The sequence below is a fragment of the Natrix helvetica genome, assembly GCF_964273705.1.
Source record: "Natrix helvetica genome assembly, chromosome: 3".
NCBI classification, from domain to species: domain Eukaryota; kingdom Metazoa; phylum Chordata; class Lepidosauria; order Squamata; family Natricidae; genus Natrix; species Natrix helvetica.
In genome coordinates, this window is record NC_138549.1 from 129,275,449 (window position 1) to 129,287,792 (window position 12,344).

The window sequence follows — 12,344 nt, forward strand, 5'->3', positions numbered from 1 at the left end:
CCATATGGCAATTCTAATTTTATATAACATACAGCAATATGAGTTGTGAATTATATGTAAGCATGGTATGCACGTTGCTTTCTTGCCTTTTAAAAGTCGTAAGATAAAGGTTTCAGTAAGGGGAAGAAAACAAAACGAAATAGTATATGACACATGATAGGCTTCAAATATAAAGTCATGTGGTGAAATGTTGGCACATAGATTAATAAATACGATTGAATACATTGAATAAGAACATATTTGAAATAAGTTTGCACTGGAGCACTTGCAGGCTGGGGTTGATGGGTGCTGTGGTGGATTCCTTTTGCTACATGCATATGCAGGATCATCAAACATCTCTCCCCTCCTTTCAATGGAATTGGAACGAAGTGTATTAATGAAAGTACGAATTCTGTACGTCCTATCGACACTGACATGCACACCTGAAAATGCATAGCCAGAATTCTAGCCGAAAAGCAACCAAATGTTTACAGCTGAAACATAGCCCTCTGGTGAAGCTGCGAATAAATTCAAAGCAAAACCAGCCCTTGGTGAGTGGCTTGCGGGTGGGAGGAGTTCCCATGGCAATAGAAGAGAGTTGGCATGACTGATATCAGCCGCGTCCCCCAAAACAGGCTAAGCGGGATCCAATGGAGGGGTTCACGCGAGGAGACCACGCCAATGTCCTCCTCCCGTCCCCGCAACGCTGCGAAGCGAACTCCCGCCCGCACTGCAAAGCCGCAGCCCAGTGCAGCACCATTCCCCTATTGACAGCTCCTGATAGCGAGAAGGAGCGGGAGGCGGGCGGGGGAGGACGAGAGCCAACCGGCCAACCAAACCTGGAAAGCGCTCGAGGCTGATACCCTCCTCCTGCTCTCCAGATCCAGCTACGTCTTGGATTGGCTAGGCCTGGCTATCAATCAGGCTAGCCAGCCGGCAAGCTAAATGGGTGGGTTAGGCTGAGGGATTTGCTCTTCAGCCTCGGCAGGAACGGCGGAAAGTGGGTTCCTTTTTTTTTTGCATGCGTGGGGGAAGTAAGCGAGCAGCGACTGGCCGTCGCGTCAAAAGAAAAAAGGAAGAGATGCCCACGACGGGAGAGAATTGCCACCCATGCAGGACGCTCAGATCAAGATCGCTCTTTCGTTTCCCTAAGCAGTGAGTAGCCTGTGAAAGAAGGGAGGGGAGCGCTAGCAAATGCATACTGTTTACTCGCGCTTCATCCTCCCAGTCAAATCCCAGCCAGCCAGCCAGCTCTTTCCCCAGTTGCAGTTTTTAAGTCAGGCGGTCAAAGTTGGGTGGTGGGAGCGGGTCCTGTCCTGCCATCCAGCGCATTGAGTTGGATGGACATGTTTTTCTTCACAGCTCCTCCCTGTAGTCTGCTTACCTCCCTCCGGATCACAGGTGAAAATGAACTTCAGCTTTCCGGGATGATCTGACTTGGTCCTTGGCTCCCCCTTCTCCCCCGTTTCCCTTCCCTCCTGTTTCTTATCTGCAATGCTTTGGAAAAGCAAGAACCAGAGGCTGACGTCTCATCCAGCATGAAGAGGTGCAAGTCAGATGAGCTGCAGCAGTTAGACGGGGACTCTGCTGGGACAGAAGATGCCCTCCTTCTGCCAACCATGGATGTTAAGCTTGGGGACTCAGCTGCTGCTCCGGTGGATTTGGGTGTCTCCAATCCAAATCCAGCTCCCCATCCTGTTACCCGGAGCAAACCTCCTGATTTAAAGGTATTTTAAAATGCTTTTTAAAAATGTATTTGGCTGGACTAGAGCCCGAACCCCCAACTGGGAGGTGTATAAATTATTGACAAGTGCAAAAATGTCACAGGTGCTACATTCACATATACTTATTTTTAAAGATGCACCAGTCAATGCAATCATTGTACTATCCAGCTTGCATGACAAGTTTCCAGTGCTGAGTTTTCTTGTGGTCATATATGTTCATTGTTAAATAATAGATTTCCTTTAGTTTGTTGCCTTTGCAATGAATGAACAATATAAATAAAATATATTCTATAGTGATGTGGTGGTTGGGGAATCTGATTTGATCATATTCGATGACATTTTAAGTTGACATTTCACACCATCATTTTTACTTATTATATCTTTAGGCTGCAGTTCCATACCCAAAAATAAACCCCAGTGAGCCCATTGGGACCTAAATGTAAACAGACATTGTTAAAGAGTTATATTGCTAGTTCTAAATTTTATCTCGTAATTCCTTGACTGCTATTTACTGTGGGTGGAGAGTAAATACAAGTTACTATGTAAAATGTAATAAAGTAACACCCAATTTAGTGAAAATTTAGGCAGCTTGTTAGCCAAAATTATGCAATTTCATCCTCGGTTTGTTAGACATCACTGACTATCAAAAGATATTGATCTTAACAGTAGATATTGTTAGAATAGGATAATGAATATAAATGGGTCAGTAGAAGTGATCAAATATGGGTATGATTATTTTTCTTTATTGTGGAGTATGATTTAATGAACTTGGTATAATTTATCTGTACAACTGCAAAATATACTCAAATTATAAACTATAATCTTATTCCCACATAATATACAATATGATATAGGTTCTCTCAACAATGGTTTACACAATTAATGATTGTGTGATAATGATATTTGTATGGATTATTTATTACTTTGGAGTTTAAAATGTTCCCAGAATAATTTCCCAGATGGGTCCTATTCATTAACAGTGAATTATTTTTAATAAAACCAGACTAAGTACTGTTTGTTAATCTATTTAGTAAACTGGTTTGAATATAAAAGTTATAGGTTACATATCGAGTCCTGTTGTAAGTTTGTCGACCCATTTGTAACAATAAAATTCCCCTTCATGTAACCAGGCATGAAACCTTCTATAAGTTAGAAGAGCATTCCTCCTGCTTTTCTTTGAGACTTTAATGAGCCATAAATGACTGTTTTGGGGCACAACCAGATGGCTGCATTATGATATTATTCCTGAATCAGCAGAAAACTATGCCAGCATAATTTGTGCTGCCCTGAACCTTAGCCTGTCTCAGGAAAGAGCCAATTAGTGGTGCCAACATTGAAATTTTTATTGCAGGATGGGTTATGGAAAATGATTACTGGATTCCCCTAACTAGTTTCCCCCTTCCTGCTGAGCATCATTTCCACAGATGAGGTGGGGAATCACTGCTAATCACTCTTCTTAACCTATGGTAGATTAGAGGTGAGCAAATGTAGAAGATGCCTAGGATGAAAAGTTTGGCTATCTTTCAATTTGCCTGAGTGGACAGGTTGCTGATATAGAAGAAAGCTTTAGAGGACTATCATGGCTTTCCTTATCTTTCACCATACCTTCTGGTGCCTGTGATCTGTAACATGGATAAGATGGGATCAGGTGAAGCAAGAAGAGGACAATGAATAAAGAAGCAACTTCCATTCTCAGCTAGTGATACAAGGGAAGATTATTGGTGACAGAACGCAGAAATAACCTGTAGAATGGTCAAAGCAGCACTGCTGGAAACATGCAGGAAATAAGGACAAGACAGTAATATGCAATGGACAGTATCTGTCTCTTTTTCGCAGTCTAAATTGACCCTTAGTGAAACATAGCATTACACTCTGTTAAAAGATCGCTAATCCTGTTGACACAGATCTAAGTCTTTTTCAAAAGAGCACTGAATCTGTACACATTAATGAGGTCAGATGAAAGTATCTCTCAGACATTACATGGAAAGTCCCTCTGAGGAATCTGGCATCTTCTCCAATTCACGCAAAAATGACCACAAAGGACAATGCTCAGCATCTAGAGGAGTAGGGGGTATGCCTCTAGCAGTGCAAAATGGCCAATAGGAGTTGAACTGATCCTCAGCCCATACCACATTGTTAATCATATACCTGATTAAGTATGTTAAAAAGTATCCCCAGCAAAAATTGTATTGAAAAGAGGGAGAACATGTTTTAAACCTTGAACAGCTGAAGTTAACATTAGGCAACTAGAAATGAGACCGAGGGAAACTAATGAAGATGTGGCATGTACAAAATGGGGTACCTGGGTATGTCAGTGCTGCCGTTGGAGGGTTAGCCCCGAGGTACAGGGCTCAGATGGGTCAATAATTACTGTATACACTTTTGCAAAAATGGTATAACTGTACACTAATTATTTTACTTGGTGTTTATATTTGCCCAAGATGTGGGTTGGTACATTTTTGTTTTGTCTGTGGAACCTTGTTTATTACATCTTGACAGCTAATGAAATTTCTGAAGACATTTTATAATAATTCTATTCTCCAGCTGTTCTTTTATTGGTTGAAAACTAGGGACAGAAATAGAACAAAATAAGTTAAAATATATAAACTATATTTTTTTTCTACTGTTTAAGATGAACAGAACACCAGATATAGCCTCTCCATCACTGTTCTATAATTCTTTGGCTCCCATCTCATTTATGATCCCCACTTCCATTTAAATGGTCTCCCTATGAGAATTAAATTGATATTAAATTATCACAAATCACTAGGCCCACACCAATACATACATGTAACTTTGTCTTTTTAAACATTCCTGCTGGGTTTGTATGACCCTGGATTATGGGTTGTTTTTTTTATAAAAGCACTACTGATGTGAACATACAAAAATATTTTTCAGTGGTGTCTCATGCTTGGCATCTCTAAGTTTTTTATGTACTTGTCCATATTTTTAAAAAAATGTTAATTCTACTCATGTTTTTCAGAACAGTTGTAGTCTTTCTACATTTATATTTACAGCCAACAAAACTATGGTTTTTTTTTTAAAAAAATGTAAGGACACATTTGAAAAAGATGCACCCAGTATATAACTTGTTGAAATGTAGCAATTGGTGAGCAGATCAGCCAGAGGTATTAATCTCTTCTGATAGGATTAAATATGGGTGAGATCAAAAAAGTGTTTTGTCTAAGGAAGCATTATACTCACAGAACAAGTATATGCATACTTTTAATATTAACACTATGCAATTTATATACTGCTCTTTATCCCGTGATTACAGAGGGGTTTATAATAAAGAAAAGAAATTTGAGTAAAATAAATTTAAAAGAGTCCAATAAAAAGCAGACAGCACTAAAGGCATCAGAAGGAACCAAGGCCATGATAAGTTTATCAGATACGGTAAAATTGTACAGAATGCTATTTAATGAATTTCACTGCTGTGTTTTATATTTCCTAGGAATTGAAAAGTTGCAAGTGTAGCACTGTTAGCATTCAGAAAAAAATGCGAGGAAATTTCAATTGTGAAGTGCTGAAAATATTATATTAATCACAGTATATGAAATACTAGTGGTTTAAAAAGAAAATAACTTTCATGCAGATATATATAGTATGTAAATAGAAACTATGACAAAAAATGGAATGCTATTTTCCCTGGAAAGAAGGAAGAGTTTTTCTTTTCAAAACTCCTTTAGCCGGGATCTCAAACTTTGCAGGATTATGATGCCCCAAAATGAGAGGTGAATTTGTGGAACCGTTTCATAAAAATTTCAAGGTAACATATAAATAAGAAATGCTATAATAGTAATAATAATAATAATTTTATTTGATTAGCCGCAACCCTCTCCCGAAGGACTCGGGGCGGCGTACAATCAAAGCAAATAAAAAACAGATAAAGACAACATACATACATAAGTAACAAAGGCATATACATGTGCATGGAGGAGGTAGATTAATAAGTGAAGACAATTAAAAAACACAATTTAAAATCCCATTAAATAAAATTACCAATCAAAAACCCGTCAGGAGCGTTATGAAGTTATGGTTGAGCCAGGCCAGCTATTTGGAATAGGTGGGTCTTGAGCTTTATACGGAAGTAGCGGAGGTCAGTGGTTGTCCTAATATCCGGAGGGAGGTCATTCCACAGGGCTGGTCCCGCCACAGAGAAGGCTCTGCTCCTAGGGCTGCCCCTCGGCATTGTCTGGTGGACGGCACCTGGAGAAGTCCCTCTCTGTGCGAGCGGATGGGTCGTAGGGATGTATGGGGCAGAATACGATCCCGCAGGTAACTAGGTCCTGAGCCATGGAGCGCTTTAAAGATCGTAATCAAGACCTTGAAACGCACCCGATAGACCACAGGAAGCCAGTGCAGCTCGTGCAGGAGCGGTGTCACATGGGAGTACCTAGTACTCCCCATAATCACCCGCCGGCCGCATTCTGGACCTTTATATAACTTATAAAGGACTAGACCAGCGATGGCAAACCTTTTTTGGCTCGCGTGCCATAGGTGGGGGGAGTGCAGGGGGATCGTGTGTGGGCGTGCTGCACCCATAATGCAATGCGCGACCCCCCCCAGTGTGCATGTGCGCACTACAGCCGCCCCCCCATGTTTACATGCTTTTTTCGCCCTCTCCAGGCTCCAGCGGCTTTATAGGAGCCTGGGGAGGGTGAAGACAGCCTCCCCCGGACGCCCTCCGGAGGCTTCGGTCCCTGAAGCCTTTGGAGTGCTCAAAATGATCCTCTGAGCAAACCGGAAGTGACTTCTGGTTTGCTCGGAGGGTCGTTTTAAGCGCTCCAAAGGCTTCAGGGACCGTCTGGAGACTTCCCTGACGCCTTCGGAGCGCTCAAAACGACCTTCTGAGCAAACTGGAAGTCACTTCCGGTTTGCTCGGAGCGTTGTTTTAAGCGTTCCGAAGGCTTCAGGGACCATCCGGAGGCTTCCCTGACGCCTTCGGAGCGCTCAAAATGACCCTCCAAGCAAACTTGGAGGATCGTTTTGAGCACTCCGAAGGCTTCAGGGACTGCCCGGAGGCTTCCCTGACACCTCCAGAGGGCATCCGGGGGGGTGGGGGAGGCTGTTTTCGCCCTCCCCAGGCTCCTATAAAGCCTCTGGAGCATGGGGAGGGCGAAAAATGGCTTTTAAAAAGGGTGAACTCAGCTCACGTGCCCTGACAAATGGCTCCGCGTGCCACCTGTAGCACCCGTGCCATAGGTTCGCCATCACTGGACCTGACCAATGGGTTTCAGTACTGTATCTGTCAACCCCAACCAGGGCTTTGCTTCCTGCTTTATGACAGTTTCTGTTTCTGTTTGCTTTGCCTAAGCAAGCCTGATAAACTTTAAAAGGTTTTTGTGACGCCCACCTTGAGTTCAGCTATGAACTATGGTTTGTTTAATCCTGATTTATGAACAGATAATTTTGAACAACCAAAATTATCTGTTCATTTGACAGATAGCCATAAGCTGTGAGTCTTAGAAGATCCCCAATTGCATGCCAGTGTTGAATGGGAATTATATGCCCATTGAAGATTAAGGATGAAAGATCTCCAGAACTGGGGAATTCAGATATCTGCAGCCACTCAAACTTGTCAGGACTCTGTTCCTTCTCTTCCAGGCAATCAATAAATGAGGGGCTCTTTAGTTATTCTATAGATAGATAGTACTAGATTGGTATTCCCATCATCTATGTTATAATTTTTTCTGCCTAACAATTCAAATAAATATTGAAAAAACAAGGTTGGCCCATATGGAAAGGATGACAGAATCTGAAGAAAAAGGGACCTGAAGATAAGGGATTTACACAAGTCTCCTCCAGACAAGATGGGTGGCACCCAAATTTAACAAACAAACAAACAAACAAACAAACAAACAAACAATTGTATGGCTTGGGGAACCTTAGTGGCATAGTGGTTAGAATGCAGTATTGCAGGCAAACTCGGTCCATTGCCTGGAGTTGAATCCTGACATGGCTTAAGATTGACTCAGTCTTCCATCCTTCCAAGGTTGGTAAAATGATGACCCAGATTGTTGGGCGCAATAGCCTAATATTGTAAACTGCCCAGGGAGTGCTGTAAATCATTATGAGGAATATGTAAGCACTATTGCTATAGAATTATAAACCAGGACAGCAGTAAACCATCTAAAAGTATCTTCAAGATAATCAGTCTATAGGTTGCCATACTCTGGATCCCACTAACAAAATTCAACTGTGCGTGGACACATTTCAGTGATATGATATGGATGATTTAATAGGTTTTGGAATGGCTTTAAAGAATGGAATGGGGATAGCTTGTCTTCAGAAAACCTCATATTCCCATTTCAATCTTAAAACTGCTCACCCTCTTTCCAGCCAAAAGGTAGGCAAAAAAGAACCACCTGTATTCCTGTTGGTGATGTGACACAACTCTTGCAGTTCTCTAAAAGGTTGGGAACTTGATTGCAGGGCTTTGTCTTTCAAATGTTGTCTATTCCTGTGATAGGATTTTAATTTGTTTTAACATGTTGTGACAACAGGCCACAGTCTAAGAGCAGTTGATTATCATCCAAATGATGAATTTATTAAGCTGAGATTTTATAACAGCCTTTTCAAACTAGTGCTTACCAGGTTATTGAGTATATTACACTACACGTCCCATTACGGTTGGCATAGTTATTGGTTATGTCCATTGCAGATAATAGGGATTATTATAGTAGAAAAATGTTTTCCTTTCAACATAAGACATCAAGGTAACACAAACTGTAGATAGTCCTCATTTAGTACCACAATTGGGACCAGCAACCTGGTTGTTAAATGAAGTGGTTGCTAAGTGAAACCATGCCTGTGCTTTATCTTTCTTCAGCTTTCCTTTGCTTTACAGTCCTATGAAGGTGATAGAACAAGGATTGGCCATAAAATTACTCTTTTTTTCACCATTGTAACAGCAACACTTGCTAAACAAGGTAGTTGCTAAATGAGCACATGGTTTCATTTAGCAACTCCTTGATTTAACAATTGAGTTGCCAGTCCCAGTAGTCACTAAACAAGGACTATCTGTATTGATAAATATTTTCGGTTCCAAATGTGTAGATAAGGATTTTGAAAGAGAAGATATATCACGAGAAGCCTTATAGCCCAAAGTTCTTCTACTTCGTGTTAGGTTCCATTTATGCAGCAGTCTACTACTATGTTAAGGACTGTCACATGTCACAAGGCAGCCAGTAGTTTTCCACTTTATGCTATAAATTATAACATTGGACTTGATCAATTCAGGATTTCAGTCAATGCTAAGTTGATTTCTGATTGACTGCTCACTCATTATTCCTCCTTTTGCCTACAGATTGTCAGATATTTTGATGTAGTTTTCCTCTGAGCATATTTTTGAATAGTAAACTTATATAAACATGCCATGTACCTGTCACTGCTTTCTTATGCTGTACAGTTTATAAAGAGAAATGAATTATAATATACTTCTGTCTCTCAAAATCTACAGGTCTGTTTAGAACTGCTTTAAAATATGCTTCAATCCTTTTGACCTTATGAGAGACAATTTTTAAAATGATGTCCTTCAACAGCAATATTATTTAGCAGATCCTTTACAGCAAGAATGCATTGAAAGTGATGGTCAAAGATAATTTAACACATACTTATTTTTATACAATTGTGAACAATAAAATTATCAAAGCTCATTCTTAGCAGAAATCATCAGGATAAGACATGATCAAAGGATATTTCAGAGATAAGATACATAAAACCCAAGTAATAAGCAATCCACCATATCTAAGCAATAGTAAAGGTCAGTTTTCCAGAAAAATCAGTTACATAAGCCACTGCTAAGAATATATAAGGCAAGCTTGTTGCTGATACTGTTCTAGGACCTGACTCCTCATAGCTACCGTAGATGCTGTTATACAGAAAGTCTTTTAGCATTCACCTACATCCAGGTGATGCTAATTGCCCTGAAATAGAATCTAGAACTACTTGGGAGGAATTCTCAACTTCCACGCAGCTCTTCCTTGGTCGAGTGATCTTCTGTCTCCCTCGTCTCTTTGAATCTCAGTCTGGTACAAGTAGCTCTTTGTGGGTTTGGGAATATGCAATTTCATCAGAGATGTAATTAATCCAAAGGAAAAAGCTAAAACATGGTTAGACTGAGTTCTGTCATGATTCTGCTGAGTTAGACTTTAAAATGAATGACCTACTTCTCCTCCTCTAGTTATTCGTCTCAGATCATGATTGTGATTGGATAAGGAAGTCATGACATGCCATCTTGAGTGCCCCATCATAAGATTTGCAATTGTATTTTGATGGGAGTTTAATCAGCTATGAGGTTCTGGTAAATGTACTGACATACAATGGAGGCCAACTCAATATTTGCTTCCTTTCCCTTTCTGGAGCCAGGCTGGGAATTCTCTTTTCTGGAATTTATCACTTGAGGTCAAAAAGTGGAAATTCATCTTGTATTACTGTTTTAAATAGTGTATACATGTCTATGTTTGCAAGACTCCCAAGGTTTTTCTGAACCCATTTTTAAAGGTTATGTGAAACATTGAAATGTTTTTTTCCCTTGAGACTCGCATCACTGTGAATAACCATTTATACAATACTTCATTTACTTATGCAACCAAACCCAGTTTGAAGCAATATTCTGTTGGCCTGTTCATGTGCTTATGCTTCACTTAACCATGTTGTTTACTCAGGTTCAAGGAAAAAAGAGACCTCATGCACTTTTGAGGTATAAATCTCCAAAAGACTGCATTCAGAATTGTGTTCCCAATTAAATCAAAATATTTGGATTGTTAGGTTTTATTTTAACTCAGCTAGTTTGTGTCTTATGAACCTGGAATGGAGTTTAAAGTGAAATGAATTCCATTTCCAGCTTTGAATACATGAAGATAAAGCATCAATTCATTTCCATTGTTTTTTTTTTATCCATGTAGGTAACAAAATGGAGGCAGAAGGAGACAAGGTTGCTAATACCCTCCATTTGCAATGGCTTTGACCGCAGTTGGGTCACCATTTTGATCCCCCCTCCAACTTGGAAATAAAGAATGATTAGGTGGAAGAGAAAATAGGACATAAACCTAGATGTTGTTTTGTGGTTGATAAAGGAAAGTGTGACTTTTCCCCATTGTCTAGTATGAATTACCAGGTGCATAGCAACCCTGTGGTATCAATATCAGCAGACATGGCTTAATCTATCATAAGAACATAATCAGGCTAAGTCAAGGCTCCTTCTCCCAATAATACAGTTATTGTACCTATTGTAAAGTAAAGTAAAGCCAACAAAGGCCAACTCACTCAACTAAAAATACATTCTGCTTTTTACTTTAGTTGTACTGTTATTGGTTCCCTAAATTGATTGAAGGCAGCTGTTGTCTTGCTGGGATACTCTTTAAAGATGTCCCTTGTGAATCACATTGCTTGCTCAATTCTTCCTTGAAAACCAGAGAACTTGTGATGGGATTTAAGGGGCCACTGGAAAAGAGAGGAGGGCTGAAGATAATAATCTGAGGGTAGAGAGAATCGACAGTATGTTATTTTGTAACTTTAAACATTTCTGCTACCTTTTGATTTTGAAGATAAATGAAATACCATTGGTATTAGTTTCATTTTACTTCCATTTACTACGCCTTTTTCCTTTATTTTCCCATCACTTTATCTTTTCCCCTTTGCTTTATGTTTCTTTTGTATTTTTTAACATGCTTTTTAGGTTCTATTTGTTTTCTTCCCTCATCCACAATTGCAATAGAATAGGTACAACGAGTAACTGGATTGGAGTTAGAGAGCGTGATATGCCAGGATGTATATCTTTGTGAGGCATAAAAAATACCTGTATGTAGAGAAAGCTTGTGTAGGTTCATTTATCAGTACTGTAATTCTGCCTATTTCAGCGGACCTTATCTTATATTTGTAGGCTAGCATTGTAATCTTAAGAATAAAAAAGGAAAAGTGGTAAATGGAAGAGGAAGTAGAAAGTGTGGATGGATACAAACTTAGTTATATTCCCAGTAATTGTGTACATATGGGGATTCTAAATAAGTATAGCACACTATTTTATATCTGATGGTCCGGTCCTATAATAACATAACCATCAAAACACATATTTTGCTATTTTATTAGAATGCCAAACTGCTGCATTTTAAAGATATTTAAAAAGCCTGGGAGTAGAATTTAATTACAATCAATAAAATACTTCTTACTATAGCACAAATGAACATATTTTGAAGTTTTGTGTGTAGACATTAGATCCCCCATGTTCTGCTTTATATGCCTACAATTTGCCTTTTAGTCTTCATTCACATTTTTGTGAAATGGAAATCTTTGGAGATTTGTTTTCTGTTGCGATGTGCAGCTTTCACATTTGAAGATTGCTCTGGCTCCACGTAGTATAAATACTAACTGCTTGCAATTATGTCTATCCCACTCTTATTTGTCTTGACTGTAGCATTGCATAGCATTTCTTCACAGCATTGCTTCTATCCCTAAATTCCTCCAGCTGCTCACTCCAGAACAGCAGAATACAATGAACTAATCTATGTTGCCCCCTCTGGGTGACCAGTAGGAACTTGATAAAAAATGCATTCAGTTGGTGTTCTATTCTGGCTTTGAAGCAGCAAAAGCAAACAAACAAAAAAACCCTCTCTCTTTCCCTCAACCCCAAAAGGAAAC

The 12,344-nt window shown here is 39.6% G+C and overlaps 1 protein-coding gene across 9 annotated transcripts in view; it reads left to right on the forward strand.

The window, feature by feature from the left end:
• The first annotated feature begins 928 nt into the window (after window positions 1–928).
• The window catches only part of TMCC2 (transmembrane and coiled-coil domain family 2), a 96,676-nt gene continuing 85,260 nt past the window's right edge, over window positions 929–12,344 (forward strand). The window contains exons 1-2 of one of the 9 annotated variants that reach the window (XM_081948560.1): window positions 929–1,134; window positions 1,342–1,706. In XM_081948560.1, coding sequence (XP_081804686.1) covers window positions 1,518–1,706 — 189 coding nt within the window. In that variant the 5' untranslated portion in view covers window positions 929–1,134; window positions 1,342–1,517. Of the gene's footprint in view, window positions 1,135–1,341; window positions 1,707–7,626; window positions 7,699–9,594; window positions 9,818–11,057; window positions 11,189–12,344 lie in introns of those variants that run through there. The other 8 variants (XM_081948564.1, XM_081948565.1, XM_081948566.1 and 5 more) reach the window with 8 other exon arrangements.